The sequence below is a fragment of the Syngnathoides biaculeatus genome, chromosome 15 (genome assembly GCF_019802595.1).
Source record: "Syngnathoides biaculeatus isolate LvHL_M chromosome 15, ASM1980259v1, whole genome shotgun sequence".
In the NCBI taxonomy this organism is placed as follows: domain Eukaryota; kingdom Metazoa; phylum Chordata; class Actinopteri; order Syngnathiformes; family Syngnathidae; genus Syngnathoides; species Syngnathoides biaculeatus.
The window spans coordinates 13,761,739-13,787,018 of record NC_084654.1 but is presented as its reverse complement, the minus strand read 5'-3'; the positions used below and the strand labels follow the sequence as shown (position 1 = coordinate 13,787,018).

At 41.4% G+C, this 25,280-nt stretch overlaps 1 protein-coding gene across 6 annotated transcripts in view; it reads right to left on the bottom strand.

Annotated features, from left to right (window-relative positions):
- The window catches only part of tmem260 (transmembrane protein 260), a 35,065-nt gene extending 10,589 nt beyond the window's left edge, over positions 1 to 24,476 (bottom strand). For 4 of the 6 annotated variants that reach the window (XR_009798521.1, XM_061844520.1, XM_061844517.1 and 1 more), the window contains exons 1-7: positions 23,464 to 23,808; positions 16,283 to 16,314; positions 14,575 to 14,726; positions 1,559 to 1,736; positions 1,359 to 1,472; positions 1,083 to 1,262; positions 966 to 1,006 (exon numbers count right to left, since the gene is read on the bottom strand). Coding sequence is in view for 5 of the 6 variants with exons in the window: in XM_061844520.1 (XP_061700504.1) it covers positions 966 to 1,006; positions 1,083 to 1,262; positions 1,359 to 1,472; positions 1,559 to 1,736; positions 14,575 to 14,726; positions 16,283 to 16,314; positions 23,464 to 23,572 (806 nt within the window). In the remaining variant the exon portion in view is untranslated. Of the gene's footprint in view, positions 1 to 965; positions 1,007 to 1,082; positions 1,263 to 1,358; positions 1,473 to 1,558; positions 1,737 to 14,574; positions 14,727 to 16,282; positions 16,315 to 23,463; positions 23,809 to 24,029; positions 24,250 to 24,457 lie in introns of those variants that run through there. The other 2 variants (XM_061844519.1, XM_061844518.1) reach the window with 2 other exon arrangements.
- Between the last annotated feature and the right edge of the window lie 804 nt (positions 24,477 to 25,280).

Genomic DNA, 25,280 nt, shown 5'->3' with positions numbered 1-25,280 from the left:
ACAGATTCGAATGACAGTGTCATGCACCCCACCGCTGCCCCGTCCTCTCTTCTCGGCGCTTGTCAGTCACAGAGCGCTTTCTCAGAAAGCACAGATAGTTTCCTGCCTCTTGCTTAATACCCCATCTCTATTTGACAGCTTATTGAGTCTCTATATCTCCCAATGTACGAGTGTGTGCTTGCGAGTGGTTGTGTCAGCTTCTCCAGTGGGTTTACGTCTCCAGTGCGACATGCCTGTCATGTTTGCCTCTCTTTCCCATTTTGAAGGTGCGCATGTCCATCAAGCGGCGGGGGTGATGAGTAGTGGTGGGTGCCTGGCAGCTGGATGTGCATATATATATGTGTGTGTGTGTGTGTGTGTGTGTGTGTGTGTGTGTGAGGGGGAGGAGGGGGCGTTAAGATGCATGGGCACCCCCATTCCATCAACTGGAGAAAGATTCAAGGAGTTGAATGACTGCAGCGCTGGTAGTGTAGAGCAGGGGAGCGGAATCGGGTGGAAGGGTTTGTGTGTGTGTTGGGGGGTGAAATGGAGAATTTTTTTTTCCCCCCAGCGCTGTTGCAGCGTCTGTCATCACAACTCGTCACGCTTTAAACAGCAGCGCTGAGTGATCATTTAAAACTGCTGGTGAAACAAAACAACGATTTGGCCCTCTAAGATGGTTCAGTTGTGCTTTGATGGGAGAGAGTAGAAAAACAAAAGCTCATGAACGAGAGAGAGGGATGTGGGCTTTGGAAATGATGGCGCTCTGAACAAGTCGGTGTGGTTAAAGCTTTGTGCATCACCACAACCAGTTCAAAGAGTAGCAGGCTTCTCCATCTCCCTGACACTTACTTCTGATCACACATTGCTACAATGAAAAAAACATAACCATTACATAACCCAACCATTTTTGTAGAATGAAAAGTTGTGAATACATGATGAAAAGGAGACTTGCTCGGTCCAAAAAGAAGGTGGGAAAAACTCACTTCAGCAGTGATGTCAGGTTCACTGAGCTCTCCGTCTTTGCCTGGAAACATAAAAAGAGCAATATGCAAAACTTGGCATGCAGGGGAAAAGGGTTAAATAGGGCAAGCAAATCTTACCAGACTAAAAGTACCATACTCAGCTCTGAGCAGGTGGGTTAGCAGGCCTGACATGGTGGTCTGGTCCCCCCAGCTCCAACGGGCTGAGTTGACGAAGGAGGAGAAAGGCAGGAAGATGTAGGGCAGAAAACCTAGCAGGAAACACACTCCCATGGACAGGAGGCTACGCAGAGACAGCTCCTGTTAACACAGCGTAGAATATTTGGAAAGTGCAAACCAGATTTGCAATCAAGAATGCAATTCCAAAAGAATAAAACATAAGAATCTCAAACTTACCCTGTGTGAGTGGAGTCTATGGAAGACCCACGGGATGACTGCAAGCACATATAGCACCAGGGTATGCTGGTTGCAGAGTCCCAGCCCGCAGCAAAGCGCACCCCATTGTGAAAGCTAACAAGGGCAAACAGTCAAGTAAAGCAGTGAGAAGATATGGTGACAGGAAATCTGAAAATGTCAGAACTGAAAGCCCTGAATACCTTTCGCCTCTCCGTTACATTCTTAGCCAAGTGAAAGCTGGCAGCAGAAAGGAAGAGCAGACCCGTGAATAGGTTGTTGAGGGTGAAAACCTCCGCAACCATTGACCATTGCCAACTCAGCCTGGATACGCCAAAGACTCCTCCAGCCAGTACTGCTCCAGGACCAGGACCTACCAGTCTGGGAACAAAGGAGAAAAAGGGATTGTTTAACAAATGTTTGTCCATTTCTCAGTGAACACAATAATAATTAACTGAATTTGGGAGATGATTAGACTAGGTAATCTGTCTTTTGGTCAAAAAAAAATAAATAAATACTTTGCCCTGCCATTGAAGTGTAGTTCTATGAATTTATGTGGAAAAAAAAGTTTGTGTAATCGCTCTGAACCTGTGAAAGCAAAATTTGAACCATGCCTTATGCTGTCAATTGTGACAACAAAAATGTATACTAGGAGATGTGATTTTTTTTTTTTGGGGGGAATAAAGGGTCATGAACCACAGGCACTCACAAAGTCATTCGTTCCCATTGACAGCTAAAGCTGTCAAATTTCTGCTGGCAGTGAAAAAGTTAAATGGTGACTGACGTGCTTTTAATATAACTTTCACAAGTCACACTTGCGCTCTAAAACAGTGTCTTAGTTGTTTGTTGCTATCGTTCTTGAAAAGATTATAACTATTTTTCAGTGGAGTTGTACAGGTTGTACCGTAGGTCACATTAGTGGTGGGGGAAAAAAGTTTTCAAATGATTAATCCCCTTTTTTTTCTTACAACCTGGCAGGGCTGTGCAAACTTTTTTTTTAATATATAGGTGCATTTGCAGGGTGCCCATACTTTTGTTCATCCAGCATTAATTTTTATTTATACACTTTTTAGCTCTGTATGTCAGGATAATCTTCAATTTTAACATACATCCACGTTGTACTATATTTAAATGATCCTTGTTGTTCTACATCTTCCCAAGTTTTCCCCTCATTTTCTCTGCCAGTGGGACAATATGAAAAAAACTGAGGTAAAATAATTTACATATTTAAGTTATGGAGTAAAAAATACCACCACTTCCCCATACTTTTTGTATTACAATTCGGCATTGCAGAGAAGACCTATAAAAACATTTTCTGAATTGGCCCAAACGAGAAATATAACCCACCACCCCTTCTTAGAGACGCTAGTGGATCTCGAACGAACCGACAGAAAGCGCTGCGGTCGCGATAGCACTTTATCCTCAGCTTCTTAAATATAATGTGTGCACAAAAGTTTTCCCCTTCCTCCTCTCCTGTAATGTCTCCATCCCATTTGCTGTAATTGAAGCAAACTTGGCCTAATCTGTCATACGCTAAGACCCACCACTTACTAAAGTGAGAGACAGAGGGTAGAGAGAGAGGTGACAAATGATGGGAGGAGGGGGAGGGAGAAGCAAAATAGTGCAGTCAAATGTATGTTAAAGGGTTGAGACAGTGTGCCGGATGAAGGAGGAACTAAAGCATGAAAAAAGTTCAAACGGAAAGAGAGAGAGGGGGCAAAAGAGGAATAGGGGTGGGGGGGAATGGGGGGAAGGAGCAGCCCGGTCCCCTGCATGCTGGCTCGGAAATATGAGCAGGCTCGACAATTAGGGAAGTCAGGCAGTATGGCCCTTTCCACCATTGTGTGGAGTGGCTTAAAGTCCTCATCAGCCTATCAGCTAACTGACAGGCAGAGAGCTGCTCTATTCAGCGCGGCAGATACAAGCTTCAGGCCAAACGGCTGCCAGGTCCCTTATGACCCCACAATCCCTTGCCGGTGACAGCTTCAAGCTCCATAGCAAATTAGGCGCTCTCACATTACAATCGCAGAAGACAGATTCCATTAACGGTATCTGAAATTGAGTAGAGAGCAGGCCCGTTATCAGACCTGACTCATAAGCACCGCCATTAATCAGAAGGCATGATACCATTTATACATTTCCAGCTCTCTGCCTGCCGCTGTGATAGTCAGCCACAAAAGGCCTGATGAGACTTAGGCGAGGGGAACAATGGAGCTTTCTGAGGAAAGCGCGCTAAATCAGGAGGAAAAAAGAGGGAGAGAGGTAGGGAAAAAAATCCTGCTTGCTGACTACTTCCCCTTTTTTCTCCTTCACTATTTTTTCCTCTCTGTGTTCACTGTAAGGCGAGCTTGTGAGTACGTGTGCGAATGAAGCGGTGCGGGGGGCAGAGTGTTTTGATTGGGCGTCTAGGCGCGAGTCTTAATAAGATAGCGCCGTCTTCCCTTGCCGCCCCGCTCTAGGAATTAGTTGTAACTTGAAGCTGGGATGAAGGTGGTGGTGGGAGCAAACGGAGACCCCTGCACACACAAGTTTACCTCCCCCACTTGGCGATTAACCAAGGGGCGTTTTTTTTTTTTTATGTGGGTGCAGAACAGTGAGGGGGGTCCACCGACAATTATTACAGCAACTCGGTTCTGGCTTCTTAAGCCCCACCTGATAGATACGTAGCACTTGTCACATATTCAGACACACCTTTTTTTCATCTTCTCCTACTTTACTCTCACTGGGTGGCTGACAAATCTCTCTGTTAGAACTTGACAGTCGGTTGGAGCCCAGTGATGTGTTTACAGTACAGCTGTAAATGACACGTCCGTCTGCGTGGGACCACCTGGGTCTACGTCTGCCTTTCAGCCTCTCTACAGCTTATTCTCCAGCCCGGCTGCTCCGAGGGCATACAGATAAAAGAGGACACTCTGACACCAGAGCGGCCGCATTGGCTGTCATTGCCGCTCTCTGTAGGGCAGGATGCTGCAGCGTAGAAATGCAATGCCTGAGCGACGAAGGCCTGGCTGGAATGTGGTAGAACAACAATGCAACTGACAATACGACTCTTCTACCCTGAACAGAAGCCCCACTGCCAAATGCATTTGTCCTCACCCAGGCAATTAACAGCTTTGAGAAGACACGAAGACATGAATGAAACATCAACCACAAAATCATGTCAATTACCAATGGACTGTTTTTAAGACTAAGATCCCAAGTCACATTTGAAATCTATCTACCATAAAATATGATGAACAATTCAAAGAGAAAGATGAAAGGTAAATACACAAACAAGAAATGACAATGGTACAACAGGCTCTGGTAAGCAGTGTCCCCATCAAGGACTCAACAAAAGCAAAGTAAAACCCACTTTGAAGTGTCAAAATGGGACCTGCCTCATTTACCACTCGAGCGCTCTCTACAGTGTGTCCTCGAGACGTGCCAGCAGAAGCAGTCGTCTCTGCTAAATAACTGCACACAAAAGCGTACAGCAGCCCAGTGCACTGAATGGCACTTCACAATGGAGCTGGTCGGGGCAGCCAGCAACACACACCACCTCGGGGACCAGACAACAAAATACCACAACTGCGCAATCGCAGACCAGTGCCGCACTGTTCTCGACCAAATGGTTTTGGGGGAGCGCTGGAAAGGAATCACACATTCCTGAAGAGAGGAGGAAACCCGTAGAGAAGGTGGCCTGCTCGGGGTGCAGTCGACGCTTCCAGCTGGCCCTCAATGAGACCCTCGGGCTCTCCTCTGGCCAGCGCACCAGACTGGGTTCTTAGTAGCTATTATATTATAGAGCATTGAATTGCTTTGAACTTCAAAGCCAAACTGCAATTGATATATTTATACAACTAAATGGTATGGTAATTGTAAAGCTGTTACGTACAGAATTTGAAAGCTGTGCAGCATGTGTCTGTACTATAGAATTCATATTCCTAAAACAGATGCACAGCATTACACAGGTTCATAAGACACTGGCTAAATTTTTGTTTTCTGACAAACCATGCAAATATTCTTATATGCAATATTGGTGCTTTTTCTGTCTGTTGTGCTGATAACAAATCCAAAGTGCACATAAGCACAAAAAAAGCAAGAAACAAATGTAGAATTAATACCAAAAAAAGGGCAAGCAACTGATGAGTTTGAGAGTTCATTAAAAAAAAGCATTACTGTAGGAAAGTGCACATCATAATCGCCAAATATGTAGAATATAACAGAGAGATGAAAGATGATGCATTATTTTCAATTGTCATACATCAGTACATCTCTCATATCAACCTTTTATAGAAAAATATCATTGATAATATTGTACAATATTATCAATATTCTTTAAATGTTATTCTTTTTACAAACTGAATAACTACAAAATGTCAACTTTGGAGTTAAAACAAAAAAATATATATATATATATTTCAAACTGCTTAACGCATGATGAGCTTTTTAAGATCACGATCCAAATTAGAAATGTTAAACAGTATTAAATTAAATTATGTATTGCCTTTGACATATACAGCGCTTAAGTATTCGAATGCCTGTCAAGCAGAGATCATCCAGCATAATGGAGCGCTTTAAAATGTGAATTTCAAATCTAGTGGACATTAACCAATCATAAAATTCAACCAAGAGAACATTTTTTTTCCCCTTTAAGGAATAAAAGTGCATACTGTATAGTGTCTAACAACAGTATATTGTGACAACTCAATGTTTTTGTTTAAAAGAATAAACATCACGTTTGGAAATAAATTGTAACAATGATATTTAGATTTTAGTATTAAAGATTTTGACTAACCAGCTTTTCATACTGGTGTACTAACCATTATCGAATTAAAATTATTATTTTAGGCAGCAGGGGCATAAACCTTACATTGGGGGTGGGCTAGTACATATGTCAAGCACTGTATAATTCACCAGTGATTAAAAAGTGCAACATACATGAATTGATAAGAACAAACAAAATCCAAAAGCCCGTTGTCAAGAAAATGTGCCTATTTTATAGAGAAACACTGGTTTAGCGTAACAAATCATCATAATACTAATTAAACAATGAATAGGTTGAAGGCAACAATAGTCCTTTCAATAATGCCTCAGTATAATCTTCAATTGATTTAAAAATAACGTCAGGCGCAGTTGAACGGGATGCCACAACCCACTTTTGGAGCAATTACTGAAACATACTCCCCTCCCTCATCCTTAGTGTTCAACAAGGAAGCAGCCTGCTCCACAAGCGAGGAGGCTAAATGAGGGACCCCCGGCTCTGCCACTCAGACACCTCGCTTCCAGGAAACGCTCCAGTCTTCCTAGTGCGTATAAAATTAATCACCACAATTCTGCTCAAACAATACAGCCACTGACATGACAATTTCTCCTGCAATGCCATCATAATCTCAGCCCAGGACAAAAAAAAAAAATACAAGAGAAAGCGGGGAAGCAATTTACAGAAAATAAAATGTTTATGCAATTCACTGACAACCATTTTTCTACCAAAGTCATTAGGCACACGGCAACGGTACATAAATGTTGCTGTATAGATTCCATTAACTAATTCAGGCTGAACTGTAATTGCCGAGTCTGATCCGTCTCCATGCTGGGTGCCTTATTAACACTGCCTGTGGTGGTTTGAGGAATGTAATATTGACGTCCAAGACAGACACAATCTCAGGCCTAAGGGTGAAAAGGACTATTAAACTGGATACTGTATTCTGCTGTCTATCCAGCCCTCCGCCTCTCTATCCCCATCCCATAGCCAGTAATGAGGAAATAACATCTTCATTAGACATCTGTTTAACTGTATTAGAGAATGAGTCCCGGGGGAACCATTGGTCATGCTGATGCTGGAGTAAAGCGGGGCTATTGGACCACAATATGCCACATGAGAGTGTGGAAATAGAACATCTACAAACTGGGTCTAAAAGACGTATACTTGGGTAATAATCTCCATGTCCCAAAGACTTTAAATTACATGTGTCATACATTCAAGTAATCCTCACCATGATTACAAAGCTTTATTAACAAACCTATTGTAAGATGATGGGAGACACAATATGTTTCAGTTGTCCTTAAGAAAGAAACTTTGGAAAAAGAAGTCTGAGGACACAAAGGAAACAAGCCCTCAATCTGGAGACAATGATCAAGACAGACCAAAAGGTAAATAATTGTTCTTTGCTTTCACCGATGTAATTGTATTTGCTTGGAGTTGAGTAGTTCACCATCTTTGAATGCTAGCTACAGAAATAAAAAACAAATCTGGGTTCCTAAATTGTAGGTCGACAATGGCAACGGCATTCTTTTTATGGTACTGACAAGGTATCATTTTGCTCTTTCAGTGCAGCAGCGGAGGTTCTGTGGAACCAAGTTTGCACACAATCATTAATGAGAAGCTGATTGACATTTCCTAGAGAACGAAAATTATCCAATTCTGTTCCAGAGGCATATTGTTGCCCTTCTGCTTTTAATAACTGTACAGGCAAATTCCTAACTGTCATAAGCCTTTGTTTTATAAAGTTTAGTAAATAAATGGTGCAGCTCTCCTGAACATACATTTTGTGTAATAAACTGGGTATTATTTAGTCATGTTGTCATGAGCAGCCAAGTCAGAAGAGTGTTCTACTTCCCTAAGTCACAAAGATGCTTTAGATTTATGCATTATTTTTTATTGTTTACATGCAGGGTTTAGATGGTTTTTCCATAAAAAGGAATTAAAATGGGAATTTATTATTTGGAGGTTGGAAACAGATTAAATTAATTTACATTATATCCAATGGAAAAAAATGTTTCAGAACTTGAACAAATTGGACTTTGAACATTTCACAAGAACGAATTCGGGTTCCACTGTACTTTGGTCTTCATTATTTTTTTCCATCGTTAGTCATGATCCTTCAGTAGTTCATTTCTGTGGTGGCATCACAGAAAAGCCCCTGCATTCTTGTCAATGTCCTCATGGTATCAGATATGCTGACATGACGGTTATTGGCCCTATTACGCTTTGATTTCCATTTAGGAGCACATGGTTCCAGGAGTTGGGCTGAATTCAGAACACATTTTATTTTAAGATATTCCACTTGCCGTTTTGGGAGACTTAAAATAGCAGGAATGAAACCAGAGCCTTTTAATCCAAACAATTCTGCTTCAGTGTTTCAAAAATTTAATTCCCGAATGCTTAAGAGAGAAAGGATATCCAAACACAAATATGTCCCTCACATGATAATAATTTTGAAAAACATGCTTCAGAGAGCAGACTCAAGCAAGGCCAGGCCATAATCTCAACCATAGTGGTGATGAAGTAAGCGATGACACACACCCACCCTCTAGTTACCTGAGGTATCAGATGGGTCAATTTGCAGCGACAGAGCCTCTCATCCAAGGGATACAGAAGGACAGACATGTTTAGTGTGCTTATTATGTAATCGCGATCAAACTAAAAATGCTGATGTCGGAGTTTGCCAGGGTTGTTTTTACACTCTGAAGGCTGTCAGCAGTCTAACGTGTCTGCTCCTGGTTTCTCGGGATAAGCTCGGGAATGGGGAGAGATCCCTCTAAGGTACCGGAGATACAGAGCGGCTTTAGCAGATAAACTGTGAAACGAGAGTGAGCGCAGAATACAGAGCTGTCTGGATTATCCCGTTATGAAGGGTGCATTCCTCTGGAGTCTCACTGCTGAAGCCCGTAGTATTCTGTGGGCCAAATGTTCTAAGTTGGTGAACCCCCGAGTGCAATTGATAATTATCATTATGTGCGCCAACCTCAAAGGCTTGTCAGGCAACGGTGTGAAAACACAGCAAGAACGGGCAATTTGGCCATCAAACCACATGATCAAGGCGAGAGAGGGAAGTGGAATTGACAAATCAAAGGGAAGTCTTACACTTCTACATTTGCCCAAGTGAAGTGCCTTCAAAACCTATGAATGCACATTACCCCACATTAAACGCCGCAATCCAGCTGACTAATTTAAATTGATACTTCAAAGGTTTGGAAGTAGTTCAGATAAATTTGACGGTCTTAACAATTTACTCATTGAGACCAAGTGCCCTCATATTAACTGAAATAGGACTTTTATGTGAAGGCAAAAAATGATTATTTGTGTGGGAATAGATTGAGGAACTTGGATGAATAACACCTCAAATGCAAAAAATTAACATGGAACATTAAGCACTCACCAGGTATCAACGGGTCAATACTGTATTAGAATTTTCTCAAACAACCAACATAGGAGAACTACCTGCCCCCTATGCTGATCCACAATCTCAAACTAGGCCCTGAACAGATAACAAAAACCTTTTTATGCTTTTTTTCTTTTAAAAATCAAACTCATAGATTACATTATGTTCACACTTAACAGTTTATGTGATGTGACTGTTGGCTTTGGCTGAAGTCCTTGGTATCCATAAAGCTCAAGTTGAGGGAGAGTGGCATGGGATGCTTTCATAATGACTTTTTACTTCGCCATAATCCAAAATTGGATCTAAATCCCCAGAGATTACAAACAGGGCTATAGTTAACATGCACACTGTGAGCCAAAATGCTTCCAGACAGCATGGGTATTTCTGGCCAGGAAGTAACTGTCCCTCGACGTCTGGCCAAGAGCTGCCTCTGACCCTCCAACTGAATAGTAACTCATCAATGGCATTAAAGATGTGGGGTCAGAGGAAAAATAAAGGCCTAAGAAGCTCATCTGGAGAATGTTCCATGCTCTAAAAGACTAGTAGCCCCAACGGAGCAAATCCTGGTCAACTCTGAACTTTGGCTTTAACTCTTGAGTTGAGTTCAAACAAATAACTCCATTGAAAAACACATTTTCATTTGTTAAACACGACGGCCATCCCACAACTAAAAAAATGTAGTTATGGAACATCGCAACCAGATTATGTTGCTTTTTGAACTCTTGGCAAATAGGCAATACAAAAGTAAAAAATGAATTCACTCATTCAGCCTAACCCAAAAATATAGTATGAAGTAACAACAAAATCCTAAATTTAATAATTGCACATCCCCTACCTTTAAATGGTAACGAAATACTATGCTTTCAATGTCAACAAACTGCAGAGACGTTTCAATCTAGAGACAACAAAGTTGTGATTCAAAAACATTTAACACATTATGGCAGGCTAATTTGGCACATTTTTCAAGCTATTAAAATAGGATTGCACAAAACACTCATACAAATTATTCCATGCACTGCACATTACGCTACTAGGATGACTTATTGTACAACATTTGGCAGCCACAAAAGTGTATTGCCTGCTACTTTCAATAGTGGGAAAATGGTCCCACCAGCATGGCTGATGGTCATTATGCCATCTTGCTTCTCTGCATTTTATTGACAGCTGAAAGTTTCAGTGAGGTGTGGTTTTCAGAGCATTCAGCAGCCACAATTACCAGAGACAAATTCCTCGTTTGTTGTTTCATTTTGGCTTTTGGCCAATACAGCTGATTCTAATTTCTTTGTCATTTAAAATGGATTATTTTATCCAGGGTCTTTCATATCCTATCCAAAAGTAGGAGCCTTTTTGATTTTGCGCCTGAGTCGGTGCTGCAAATCACTCCTTTTAAGCTTCAGTTGTGGCACTGACATTAACATCTGTGCAGATCCTTAGGTTTGGCTACTGTACACCACCTTCGGCAGAGAACATCATCTTTGTAGATGTATTCACAGAAACCATGTGCAGTAAGTCAAAATGGCGTCAGCCATAAATACATGCTAAAAATTTTGATTTTTTTTTTTTTTTAAGTGAATTTCAGAGTGACAGAAGTTGCCACTCTTGTCAGAATAAACATGTTGTATGATAGTCTAAGATTTGTTCAGACTGAAGTCTGCTTACAGGTCAACTATGTGCATCAACAGAAGCTAATGACAGAAATGTGAGAATGTGAGTGACGTCACTGCCAACCTCCACAGGGCAGTTTTATGGACTGATAAGACCAAGATGAATCCTTACCAATAAAATGGAAAGGCCAAATAGGGAGAAAGAAAGGATCTGCTTATTATCCAAAACACACTAACTCATCTGTGAAGCATGGTGGAGGTAATGTCAATGCTTGGGCTAGCATGGTTGCTTCTGGAGCGGGCTCACTCGTCTTTATTTATGATGTAACACATGATGGTAACACTAGAATGAATTCTGAAGAGTAAAAAATCCTTTGGTCTGGCAAATTGCTGAAAAATGCATCCAAACGTATTGGGAGATCATTCATCATGGAACAAGACAATAACCCAAGGCACAATGCTAACAAAACAAATTTCATAAGGGGAAAAGGTGGAAGGTGACTGGCCAAGTCAATCACTGGACCTTAACCCAATAGAGCATGCAATTTACCTCCTGAAGAGGAGACTGAAGAGAGAAAACCACAGAAAAAAAACAAGAACTGAGAGAGACTCCAGTCAAGGCCTGGAAAAGTAGTTCAAATGTGAAATGCAATAGTCTGGTGAAGTCAATGGGTCACAGGCTTGATGCAGTTATTCCAAGTAAGGGTTATGGGTATGCCACCAAATATTAAACGTTCTTCACTTTGAGTTAGTTTAATAATGTCTATTTCAATACTTGACCTCAATTGAAAAGTGGCTGGATTTGAACAAAAGGTGCTCTGTCCTGAGTTTTTTCACAAATCTAGGTCTAAATCAGAATCAGAAATATGTAAATGTAAAAAAAGGTAGAATTCTGAACTTTTGTCTCATATTCATCTTTTGATCTGAAATCTAAATGTCTTCAATAAACAACAAAAATAAAGTAACTTAAAAAACAATACTTCTGGAGAGGACTGTATGTGTAGTGATAGACTGCAATTGCATGGCTTGGCACTGGAAATGGATTTTGTGTGTGTGCAAAAAATTATATGCATTTTGACTGGCTTTAATCTGCAAGGTTACTACATCATTCAATGAACCACTCAAGAAAACCCGATGCCAAACCTGCACACCGTGTGATAGTTCAATCGGATTCGGCCACATTGCTGGGTGTGAGCCCAACCTAAAGTGCTCTCAACAAACATGCTGCATTTTTTTTCTTTTACTAAAAAGTGATGGTTTTGGAGATGCAAGGCTTATGCCCAATCTTCTTCTTTTCTTTTCGGCTTGCCTGCATCTTCCTCTCTCACCCCAACTGCCCTCATATCTTCCCTCACAACATCCATCAACCTTCTCTTTGGTCTTCCTCTCACTCTTTTGCCTGGCAGCTCCATCCCCAGCAGCCTTCTACCAATATACTCACTTTCTCACTTCTGGACATGTCCAAATCATTGAAGTCCAATAAAGACAGGTAAATATTGTTATCATGAAAGTACTCTATTACAACAAATAACATGTATGGTATAACCCAAGTTTGAGGGCTATTCAAGAAATATGTGAAGTAAGGTAGTCAAACAAACCATACGAAGTAAGAATGAACGGCAAAAGGGAAAGCAATATAAAAAAAAATGTACTGTCACCAAAAAAAAATTATGATTAGGTCAACACAACAGACCAAAATGGTCATCATGTGCAGGAGAGAAGCAGGTTGTGTGAAAGAGGAGGACAGCGTTTGTGATCATGTTCCTTTTGAGACCCAGGAGGCAAGAAGCGGCAGATTAGAAATCGTGCTATGTCAGGATTGGGCACATGCTGGGCAACGTGGGGGAGTGCAGGAATAGAGATAGGGTGGTGTGGGGGTTGGAGGGCATGGAAATTGTGATATACATACACACGCTAACTCACGACGGGTGGCTGATGGGTAAACAGGGTGGGCAGGTTTGTGGCAGCAGGAGCAATGCCCCTGAATGCTGAACAGGGGATTAGGGACACCGCCACTACTACACTGTCAGGACCCCAAAATGCCACTGTGTGCCTCAGACAGCATCCAGATGCAAAAAGTCAGTGGAAGAATGTCAATTCCTGTTTCTCCAAACATGTTTTCCACTAATACATTTTTTTGGGATATTTCTCATGATGGTGATGAGTACATTTTTGTCTTCTTCCACAAAAAAAGAGCTTTACAGTTGTGTGAGCAGTTCAATTCAAAAAATGAAACTCACAACATATATACACACGCACACACAGTGCCACCAGAAAGTATTCAGACCCCTTCACATTTTCCTGTTACATACTTATAACCAAGCTAAGTAAGGGAGCAAGAAGGGCCTTGGTTAGAGAGATTAACAAAGAAATCTAAGGTCACTAAGGCAGAACTCCATAGTTTCTTTGCAGGGATGGGAGAACCATCCAGAAGGTCAACCATTGGTAATACATTACCCCTAATCAGGCCTTTTTATGGTAGAGTGGTAAGACGGAAGCCACTTCTCACGAAAAGCCACATGGCACCCGCTTGGAGATTCCCAAAAAGCACTTTAAGGATTCTGAGGCCTACTAAAACAAAATTCTCCTCTTCTGATGAAGCCAAAACAATGCAGAACTTTTTGGCCTCAATTGCAAGTGTCAAATCTGGAAAATAAGAGAAACTGCTCATCACCTGGCAAATTAAATCTCAACTGTATGAAAATAAAAAAATTTTTTTACAATATTAAAATTGAGACGCACCTGTATAAACTGTGCTTCTCTGCATCTACACTATTTTCCGCACTATAAGGTGCACCGCATTATAAGGCGCACCATTACGGAAGCATATTACTGCCACACCCAAAAAAAAAAAAAAAAGTCGCGTTTCACGACAATATGAATTTGTTTAATAATGTGAATCGTTTCACATTATTGTGAATCGTTTCACATTACTGTGTGTGTCATTTCACGTTATAACGTAGATTCGTTTAACATAATAACATAGATTCGTTTCACATAACAACGTAGAAAATAATAAATAAATTTCACCTCTCTTTACCCCGCCACCCAATAGACAATGGCTTCTGGTTCGGGTGAAGCAATAACTTCCAGTTCAGGTCCCTGGCAGAGCCAATTCGGCAAAGCCCGATGAACGTGCATCTTCTTTTTCAATCTTAAATCATTTTAAAGTAAAGATGAAGGAGTGTTATTGAAGATCTGGGCACCTCCAATGAATGGCCTATTTAAAAACTTTTTCCATATATAAGGCGCACCGCATTATAAGGCGTACTGGATTATAAGGTGCATAAAATACACGCTAGAGTAGAGGCTGGGGTTAAGTTATGCATCCATTAGATGGAGCGGCACTAAAGGCTTAATAGAGATCCATATATAAGGCACACTGGATTATAAGGCGCACCGTCGGCTTTTGAGAAAATTAATGGGTTTCGGTGCACCTCAAAGTCCAGAAAATACGGTATTAGCGCCTACCTGCATACAGTCATGCAGAGGGTGCCACACGCCGCTGCCCCTAACACGCTGCTCATTAGGTTGACGCTGTGGGCTGGTGAGAGTGTGGGCAGAAGACACATCGTCAGGCGAGACAGTAGAGTGAAGAGCGGGTATCCCGGAGGATGGGCCACCTAGAAACCAAGAGATAAAAGCTAAATTAGAAATCCCAGTCACTGATGTAAGGACATAAATTAAGTGGGGTAGGTAATGGGGCAGGAAACTGAGTAGAGAGTAACAATTTTTTGGTAAAATAAGTAAGTGCATAAGAGAAGAAAATAAACTGCGGGAAGTCACTCACTTTGTGTTCCCTTTTGTTACATAACTTATCCGGCTAGTGCTATCCCACATACTGACGAAAGTACAAGCAACATCAGTGCCAGGATAATAATCACTTTAATCAATCATTATGAATAAATTTAATCAATTCTGTGGTGTGAATTAATCAAAGAAAATGAAGCAAAATGGGTTCTACAATATTGGATGCAACCATTGGAGGGGCTGTTTATTCAGTCTGATGAGCTACGTCTTATCTCCTTTTGACAAAGTAGCTGAGATGACACCAAAAGACAGTCATTGGTTCCCATAGCTCACTTTCATGCAGTTTGCATAGGACCAATTCACGTTAAGCGGAAGAGAAAATTGTCACTAAAGCCATCTTCTCCTCACACTTTTTACTTGTCTTCCTTTGGCCTCTTCCCAAGGACAGTGTAACTCCCAAGAGCACGCAGCACAACACGTGATCTCTGCCCGCCCCAGCCCGCGAAACCACCTCTGAGCCGCTGTCGTTCTCGTCTTGGGGAATCTCAGCAATCACAGCAATTAGCCGCTAAGTCTCCTTCGCCCAGATAAGCGCTCAGTCATTAAAGACAGATTCATTTCCTGGCGCTGATATCTTGAGTGGCAAAGGCAGAAAGAAGGGGGCAGAGCTTGAAGTGGGGACAATGTAGAAAGGTGAGTTTGACTACTTTTCTGGTCAACGTTAGAAGAACATGCTCTGCTCACATGTGAAGGTCAGAATACGTACAGAAAGAAATGACAGTTATAATTAAATTAATTAAATTTGAGTCATGACATTGAGACATTGACATTGGTTGACATGAGAGGACAGATTCCCGCGCAGGATAGCTGAGGCACAAAAGTCAAGCAGAGGAAAGAGAAGAGCAACTCCTGGGATCAAAAATGGCAGTCTGGGACACGGGTGGCCTGCAAGGCCTTTGGGAGGCCTTTGGGAGGCCTTGCGAGGCGGCCGGGCAGGCCACACGGACCGCAGCCCTAACGGCGGGATTACTGGCATAGTGACACAGCCTCCCTAAAAGGATCACAGCGGCGTAATAAACTTTATTAAATAATAAAACTTATTATAACTGTTAACCCGATTTAGTTCATTCTTTGCGGCTTACACACACACAAAAAAAGAGGGGTGGATATAATAAGCCTTATACCGTACATAAGGCAAAGCCTACAAAAGCCATCGCCTTACTATTGACTTTAATTGGATTTGAAAAACGGGTTGCAAATTATAGCATTCTGTACTTGCAACTTAGTAAAATAAGTATAAAGAAAAGAAGGGGAGAAACCTGTGGACTGAAACTGAATTAATCTGCTTTCTGCCCATGCTAAATTAAACTTGCTTAATGCTTCTAAGAGTTAATGAGTGAATTGATTAAACAATAGAGCTAATACTTACCCCCAGCTCACAGGCAGTGGTGATCAGCTCTCCTGTGGAAGAGAATGGGGGGGGGAGGAAATTAATGTAAACCCAATAATTATTATTAAGAGACAAGTCTGCTCCCAAAGTTTTCCCAAATCAAATACTTGCACTGGGGTTTTGCATTAATTTGCTAGGATCAAAACCTGCAAATCTTCCCAGTGTGACATTTCCTAAGCGGCACGCTCATTCTCTTCAGCGCTTGCCTCTCCCCTGATGCCTCCCCTCCCTTCCGCAGCACATATACAGACATACACACACAAACCATTAGACACCTTCTCCAATGCACTGTCACACTAAGACACACATATGCTGATCAGAGAAGAATGCTTCCAGTCCCATCCTCCCTATGCATCAGGGTCTTTTTTCTGCCACTCTCGATGAGTCTCTGCCAGTGTCTCAGTGTCGCCTTCAGTCCGTTGGGCACGAACAGGAAGAAAAAAAAAGGCGACGCTGGTGACAGTCACAGAATGAGGTAAGCTGCAAAAATAAGTACCGGCTGTACAATTTCATGACAAGCTCTGTGTGAGGCACAACACAGAATGAAAAGAGACCCCCCCTCAACGCTCCCCCCCTCACTCCTAAAAGCTATTTGAGCAAGCTTTAATGTAGCTGGGCACAAACCCATTTGTGCCAGAATACACCCAGAGCGTTTCAAATTATGCTGATTTCTCACCCAATGTTTACATCTCCCACTCATGAAAATTGAAATTTGGTTCAGATTAACTGACACTGATAAATGTTTGGGTTCAAGACAGCACCCTCTTCTGGCACTTGAGAGAAAGTCCTGCCTCTGCTCCATCAAATTCAACGTCCCTGAGTCCTGTATCAACATAACACAGAGCATTCAAGCATTCAGTGAAACGGAAAAGTTATGTGCTTGAAAATACATGCAGCAGAATGTCCAGAGTCAAACACAATCCCTTCCATGATGGTGGATTTCTAGATTTTGTAAAATAAGTACTGTAATTTCTCGAGTATAATGCCTCCTGAAGTATAATGCGCACCCCTAAAGTTGACGTAGGGGAAGGGGGGGAGGGGGAATCAGGAAAACCCTTCTACCAACGTACAAAGCACACCACCAAGTTGCCGCTACTCATATGATCAGAATATTAGAAATTATCTGTATTTATATTTTGTTTGGTTTGTACTTGTATTGTTTTTCAAAAAACTGCCCGTACAACAATCATTAATAATAATCATGGTGCATGTGCTAATGTAAAGTGAATACAATCTCGGGACAGGCCACAGGACACAATTCTCCTGGTCTCTGTAGTTGTCAGAAAAGAATCACTCAACCAACTAAAATAAAGGCTCAAGGATGGCACAACATTTTATTAATACTCTTGATAACACACATTACAGTCTTAAAAATATAAACTATTTAAGAATGTTTAACTTTAACATTTTTTACATTAAATATTTGTGTATAAAACATTTGTGCATAGTGTAGTTTATCCTCTATTTATTACACATCCTTGGCCAAGCCTTTAAAAGATGCATCAGGTCTTTGAGGGTCAGAATTCTAGTTGATAGACAGGTGTTCAAATACTTATTTGCAGCTATATCACACAAATAAATCGTTAAAAAGAAAATCATACATTGTGATTTCTGGATTTTTCTTTTTAGATTATCTTTCTCACAGTGGTCATGCACCTACATTAAAAAATTTCAGACTCCTCCATTATTTCTAAGTGGGAAAACTTGCAATATAACAGGGTGTTCAAATACTTATTTTCTTCACTGTAAATATAATGCGCTCTATTAACTTTTTGAAAATATTTTTTGAAAAATCTGGGCATTATTTTCGAGAAATGACAGTAGCTTTCCCTTGCTACTATATCGCTTTCCCTCCCTATATCGATGCTCACCTATAGTAAAGTCAATGCATTGCAAAAAAATGTCTTCTTTCATATTCATATCGTGCATATTTCAAATATTTGTCAATATTCAATATTGCACCTCTCCACTTTTATCATTTTCTCAGATACTAATTTGGAGGTTTTCATTAGTTGTCAGTTATAGCACCCTATACTGACAGAAAAAAAAAAACTTTAAGGGGGTCTGAATACTTTCCATACCCATCGTATTGTATATACATATGGATTGATGGATGGATGGATATTAGACGAGAGATTTATTGATTGCTTTATTTGAGCATAAACATGAAAATAGCTCACACTGAATTGCAAGCATATTTTGCAACGTTAGTTTTACAGTGATTTAATGCCTACAGTTGTTGCCACATGTGGATCCCCACTCTTATCAGTCTAATGGAGCATGAAGTCAGAACTCCTCCACCTGCACAGCTTAAACACTTTCCCAGCTCCATTTCACCTGGCACGGCCAGCCAGCTACTTGCCACTGCTTCCACATTTTCTTGTCCTTCGTGAGCTTCCCTTTTTCCCAAAGGGGTGGCACACTTTCCTACCATTCAACATAAATCAAACTAAGTAAGCATCTCACAGCGAGGCATTTCTGTAGCTCGACTCCAAAAAAGCAAATGTATTGACTCAACGGGGGAGCGGCAAGGTTGCCAGGAGTCTTTGTGACGGTGGGGCATGGGCACCCACACCGGTCTTCCCGTAATCCCCATCATTTCCACACTCCACATTCCTAGACAACAGTGTGCCTGCGGGGCTGTGCTCAAACTTCTCCAGGGCACATCACACCTAAAGAGATTAGGACACGGAGACGGAGACCTGGGGAATTCAGCTGGCACTATCAGAGTGGGCATCCTTCACCGTCCCTAAACGCTGTGGAGAACGGGCTGCCCATCCCTCCCCCATTTTACCATCCTCATTCATGAGAGCAAGCAGGATACTCAGTGCTCTCTCATCATCGTTCTACATTCATATCTGGCTCAGCTTTTCATATGCTTGCTATGTGCAAATATGCATTTCCCTCTGCAACTTGTACGCCAGAGTGCTGCTAAGCTAACAAGCAGCAGAGCCTTCATTTGGCCAATTTAAAAGTCTGCAATTTGACTATCTCAACTAACAGTCTCTGCAAAGATGCAGAAGGTAGTCTTTCACAAAATGCCTACAGCATCTAAAATGTAGGAGTGAAATACAGTCCAAATACGGAACAGTAATTACTATATGGATAAATGTACACAGTAATAAACCTGTGTTTCATTGAGGTAATGACAAAGCTCGTATTGCAAATACAGTGAAAACCTCGGTATTCACGGTCTGGTATTTTCAAATTCACTTATACCTGAATTTTGGGGGGAACCTATCCTCCATTGTTTGTGTAAAAACTCCCCTCTTCCTTGAAAGTGCCACTGTCATGAAATGCATGATTTTTAGTATGTTATGGATTGGTATGGATAGGATGTCACCACCACCCTTAGACCAATTGGATAAATTAACGATAGAAAAAAAACTTCATGCTTCACCCATCACCTGTGTTCTTTGGCCTCCTGACACACAAGATGGCGTAATCGGAAACCTATCCATTAATGAAAAAAGGCAGCCAGAATGGACCCATCTGTTTTTTCACCACACAACATGATTTTGACGTATATGGCTTTTGTCACTCCGGCCATGAAAAAAAAAAATCCTCTCGAGGGATTTGTTTTCAAGAAGAAGCAGGAAGTGACGTTAATAGTAGACGCCCACTCAGGCGGTCTCGTATGTTTCTACTATTTTTACCTGCTGGAAGGCAGCTCTTTGTTCCTTTGTGTTAGCCAAAATGCCAGCTCATTGTATTGGTGGATATTGTTCAAACACTCGGGAGGATGGATACTTTCTTCATACTTTTCAAAAAGACCCGGTTCATCGTGAAGAATTGATTGCACGGGTGCAAAGGACGTGAGCTTTGTGGGTCCCAAATGACAGGTAGGTATGTGTATAGAGCTACAAAAAAAATTAAAAAAAAAAACAATAGTGAGGGGAGGGCATAATCCTCTCAGAATGTAACAAAAGATCCGCGCACATAAGTCTGGGGAGCTAAATGTGTTGATGTACCCGTCAGCGTCAAGTACGGCTTCGGACGAGGGGCACGGCTTCGGCCGGGCTGGCTCATATATACTCTCTGGGAGTCTGTTGTCAGTTAGAAGTGGTCCGCATATCATCTAAATATGTCTCGAAACGATGGGGTAATATTGCCCCGGTCACTTCATTCAATCGTGAGATGTTTCCCATGCAATTCTGTATCCCATAGTAGGTGGCACAGCATGTTTTCAATGGCAAATGTCCTTATGTGATGTAATGGACAGATGTTGCAGCCAATATGGCTACCACATGGATGTCGAATGAGACTTCCGCAACTTTGCGCATGGATGACGCGCTCTCTGCTCATATTTATTTTTTCATATTGAAGTGAATAATGTTATATGTATTTTTCATTACAATATTTATAGGAATGACACTTGACCTTTAATGTAACATGTAAAAAAAAACGCTTAAAAATATTGTATTGTGTATGATACTTATTGTATTGTAGCTTTGCTTCTTACATTAAGACAACAGTCACTGTAATCACACCCCTGAAAAAAAAAAAGTTGTCAGGCATCCCGTCAACGAAATGTAAGTAATTGAAAACAGACAGGTGTTGTGTATGTAGTCTGACTTTCCACCTACACATACAATAGCCCTCTGATCGCTTATCCAAACAGAAATCTAAAGACGGTCATTTTAATTTGCAAGTGACTTCCAGGAGGAGTTCAAACTGTTCATGGCTAGATCCACGGTTGTTTTGCCTTACGACAGTTTCTGTTGTGCGTAGGCCGAACACTCGCTCATCCAATCACAAATCGAACAGCAGCAGTGCTCGGGTTACAATTGACCCCTCCGTACAGGGCACTTAACCACGCCCCCTGAAGTGACGTCACGCCACGTGCGCTGACGTAAGACAAACAGTAAAAATGGCAAATACAATACAATACATTCTGAACTGAGACAGACTCCATGCTTCTGATTTCATTCAAATCAAAGATATATTATAGATTCTAAATACTATATATTCTTAACTGAGAGAGACGCCATGCTTCTGATTTCATTCAATCATTCACACGTAGCAATGTTATGCTAGCGGAGAACATCTCATTCATTTATACGAGACGTGTATTAAAAATCAAATTTAGGGCATATCTTCGTGCAAACACAGTCTGGTTAAGCTTCTGGCCGCGAGCCAGCAAGAAATCGATACGTTTGCGCAGTCCGATCATCGCTAAATATCGCTCAACAAAGAATAAGTGTGTCAATCGTTCACACGTAGCAATGTTATGCTAGCGGAGAACGTCTCATTCATTTATACGAGACGTGTATTAAAAATCAAATTTAGGGCATATCTTCGTGCAAACACAGTCTGGTTAAGCTTCGGCCGCGAGCCAGCAAGAAATCAATACGTTTGTGCAGTCCGATCATCGCTAAATATCGCTCAACAAAGAATAAGTGTGTCAATCGTTCACACGCAGCAGTGTTATGCTAGCGAAGAACTTTGAATTCATTTATACGAGACATGTATTGAAAATCAAATATAGGGCATACCTTCGTGCAAACATATGTGTTCCGGTTGATATTAGATGGATTTAGTTGATGATGCGGTCTCCCACAAAGTTTGATCCATCGAAGGCATTTTTCGTACTGGGTCTTCGGTTTTGGAAAGGGTACGAATCGAACTCCACCAACTAGCCTTTCAGGATACCTGTCGTCACTATTACAAAGTCCATGACTACACCTCTTAACCATATTTTTTGTTAAATAACCCAAATACGCGATAAAACGCTAACTAAACCCATACTGGACCATGCAATGTTGTCTGAGAAAATGGCGGGAGCAACAACGGGCTTTGGTTTATGCAGATCTATGGCCTCTGATTGGTCAGTGACGCGGATTGCGCAATATCCACGGAGGGGTCAATTAACAGTCAGTTGAGTAGGCTAGATACTGTACATGGCAGCATCCATGTTGGCTTTGGCTCAAGATAATTTTGCCAAACTATGACTAAAATGTGATTATCAAAACGAGTGGAATCCAATCATGGTGTCAGTGTGGATCCAGTGGTTTAAGGTCGGCAAGCTCATCTTACGAAGCAGCGCCATTTCCCACCAGCACAGGCTGCAGAAGGAGCGTCAGCACCATCAATGTATTGTAACTCCTGTAGTTGGCAGCCAAATGTTTGTTTTACTTTGTTTGACAACAGCGCTACTAGTTCTGCACAGTTAATCTAATTTTCATCATGAGCACGATTTTGGCTGCCAAGATTCAATTAGCCTGATTTAAATTTTGACATGTAAAATGCAGACTCTGCTGCGTATGAATTTATCAACCAGTAGTCAGGCCACCACCAGGAAGCAAGTCCATAGCTAAGGCCTAGACCAGTGTGAACGTCAAAGACAAAATAAGACAAAACGGCGCTTGCAGTCACAATCAATGTAACTCGCCAGGGTTACCAGGGTATCTCTCGCGGGGGGCAAAAACCTGCTGAACAGGACCAAGATGTGAGATGTTGCCAAGGACTGATCAGAGTAACTTTCTTACCCGTAATCTGATCAAATCAATGCTTATATATGTATCAAATATTAAAAATTAGTTTATCTCAAATGATCGCTGTGAAAGAACAATTAGAATAGCTTGAGAAAAAAAAACATCCTGGACATTTTTAATCCAAATTATATAGCAAACACAGTAAAAGGACATGAAGGATCTATTTATTTATTAATAAAGAACATTATTATTATTATTATATTAAAAATAATTAAACTATTTAATTAATTGGCGTCATGAGATGTTTAACATTTAGTTTCCCTGATTGATTACATGTCCTAGTTAACTAAATGCAGGTAAAGAATTGTGTTTTTTTAAACAATTTATTGAAAATATTGAATTTATTCGAAAACAAAAGAAAACAGGCTACTGTCATTAATACATCAGACAATACAAAAGAGGATCTAGTGGTCTTTTAGATATATACATTAGAGAGCCTAAGGTTACCGTTTTAACCTTTTTTTTTTGTTTTGAGATCTAAATATTCAACTTGTGTGTTGTCTGGTCATATCCTTCTTTTTAAATAAAAGGAAGAAATTTTTAATTTGATTGTAATAACAACTTGTATGGAAGAACCCGGAGGCAGCCCAGCAACGTGCGGCTGGCCGAAACCACAACATAGCCACTTGACTTGTAACGGGGAAGCTTCGTTAGCTTAGCACCAACCTGAATCTCCACCGGGGACTGTCCTCTGCACACACGGCACATACAGAGCGAGCACGCAGGCGACAGTAGCACCAGTCAATATCCAGCTTGTCCTCTGCTCCGTAGCCATTGTTTAAACAGACGTACGATGATAGTTTTCACGCGGAGGATAACGCGAGATAACTAGCGACCCATGCTGGACTTCCACGGCGGAATAAGTAATGCAGTACAGCTCAATATATTTGAAATGAGTAGCGCTCAACCTACGAGTTGGTATGTGTTCGCCGCAAACTCAACGTTGAATACGTCGCTAAATTAAATTGAATCAATTCTTTTCCTGGTATGGATCCGCGCCAGTGAATTAATCTCGCGAGAGAACCGCGGAGTTTTTTTTTTTTAACTCTTGTAATCTTTATTTAAAAATTGCAAATATACAAGCTCGCTAGAAAATAAATAATATAAAGCAAAAAAAATATTGTATTGCAATAAAATACACTTTTTTGACTTTGTACATGGTTTAACACCATGATATGTTGTGGGTCAAATTGAGCTATTCATGCTGTACTTCATAAAAAAGTTTACAATACCTGTTAATTGCTTGAATATTGTACTACAAGCAAGCGGAATCGAGGTTGCTCCTCGGGTTGAAGGAGTGTGTAGACCCATCAGTGAGGAATACGAGTGTCACTGTCAGAACAAACAGGAAATGGCAAGCAGGTTCACAGGTAATAAATGCCATCAACACACTCAGACACAAGAAGCTCGTTGCAGAATGCATCTTGGAAGAATGAGGCTGGTCTGGGGAAAGCGCTCCACGTCTCTGGTCCAAGGCCAACAAGAGATAGCAGAAAGCCATGGTGGCATCTAAGGCGGTTCGGAGCCATGGAGGCCGTGTCACAAGGCTCATCAAGGGAGGTATATCATTCATTTTCTGCTCTGTCCCGCTCATCCTCACTAGATGGGGGGGGGGGGGGTACACTCTAAACTGGTTGCCAGCCAATCGCAGGGCACATACCGGTATAAACAAACAGCCATTTGCGCCCATTCACGAGTAATTTACTCTTCATTTAACCCTCCGTAGATGTTTTGGGAATGTGGGAGGAAACTGGATAACTCAGAGAAAACCCACGTAGGCACGTGGAAAATCTGCAAATGCCAAACAGACAGGGCCGGGATTTGAACCCCAGTACTCAGAACTGTGACGCAGATGCAGGTGTGCATATACTACATGAGGGAGCATGCCTACCACTTTTGGTACTGGCACCATACTTAAAAAAAAAAAAAAAAAAAAAAACTTTGTAGAGTCTTCCATTCACTTGAGGCAGAAAATTAAAAAGTAGATTGGCCAAAAGTCGTTCGGACACAGAGATAAATAAAACTGCTGGAATGGAGAGTGCACGTAGTGGTATTCACGGTGAGCACCACAAGCAGATTAGTCAGATGTGGTTGGGGTTAGTTTACATGGCAACGTATGACACTTTGTAATGTCCCAGAAATCTCCATCAGCGGATTTACAAGGGGTGACAACTCCTCCCTCTGGTGTGCCGACTGCCAGTCTGCAGCGTCTGTTGTCAATGTGCAAGACTGACGCAAAGCCGCTACAGATGGCGGCTTGATAAAATCCTGAGGGAGCTGCCAGAAACCCCGGAAGACCGTCGACAACCTGCAAATTAGTGTCCAGGGTCTTCAGACTTCAGAAGTGCTAGCCGATGTATTTTTAACTGTACCAGCAATGGAACGTTTACATGCTGTTACATTGTGATTTTATAAAGTATCGACGGGTTCTGTAATTCCAATGTGATAGTGGTGGTATTAAATTCTGGATTAAATCAGGTAAA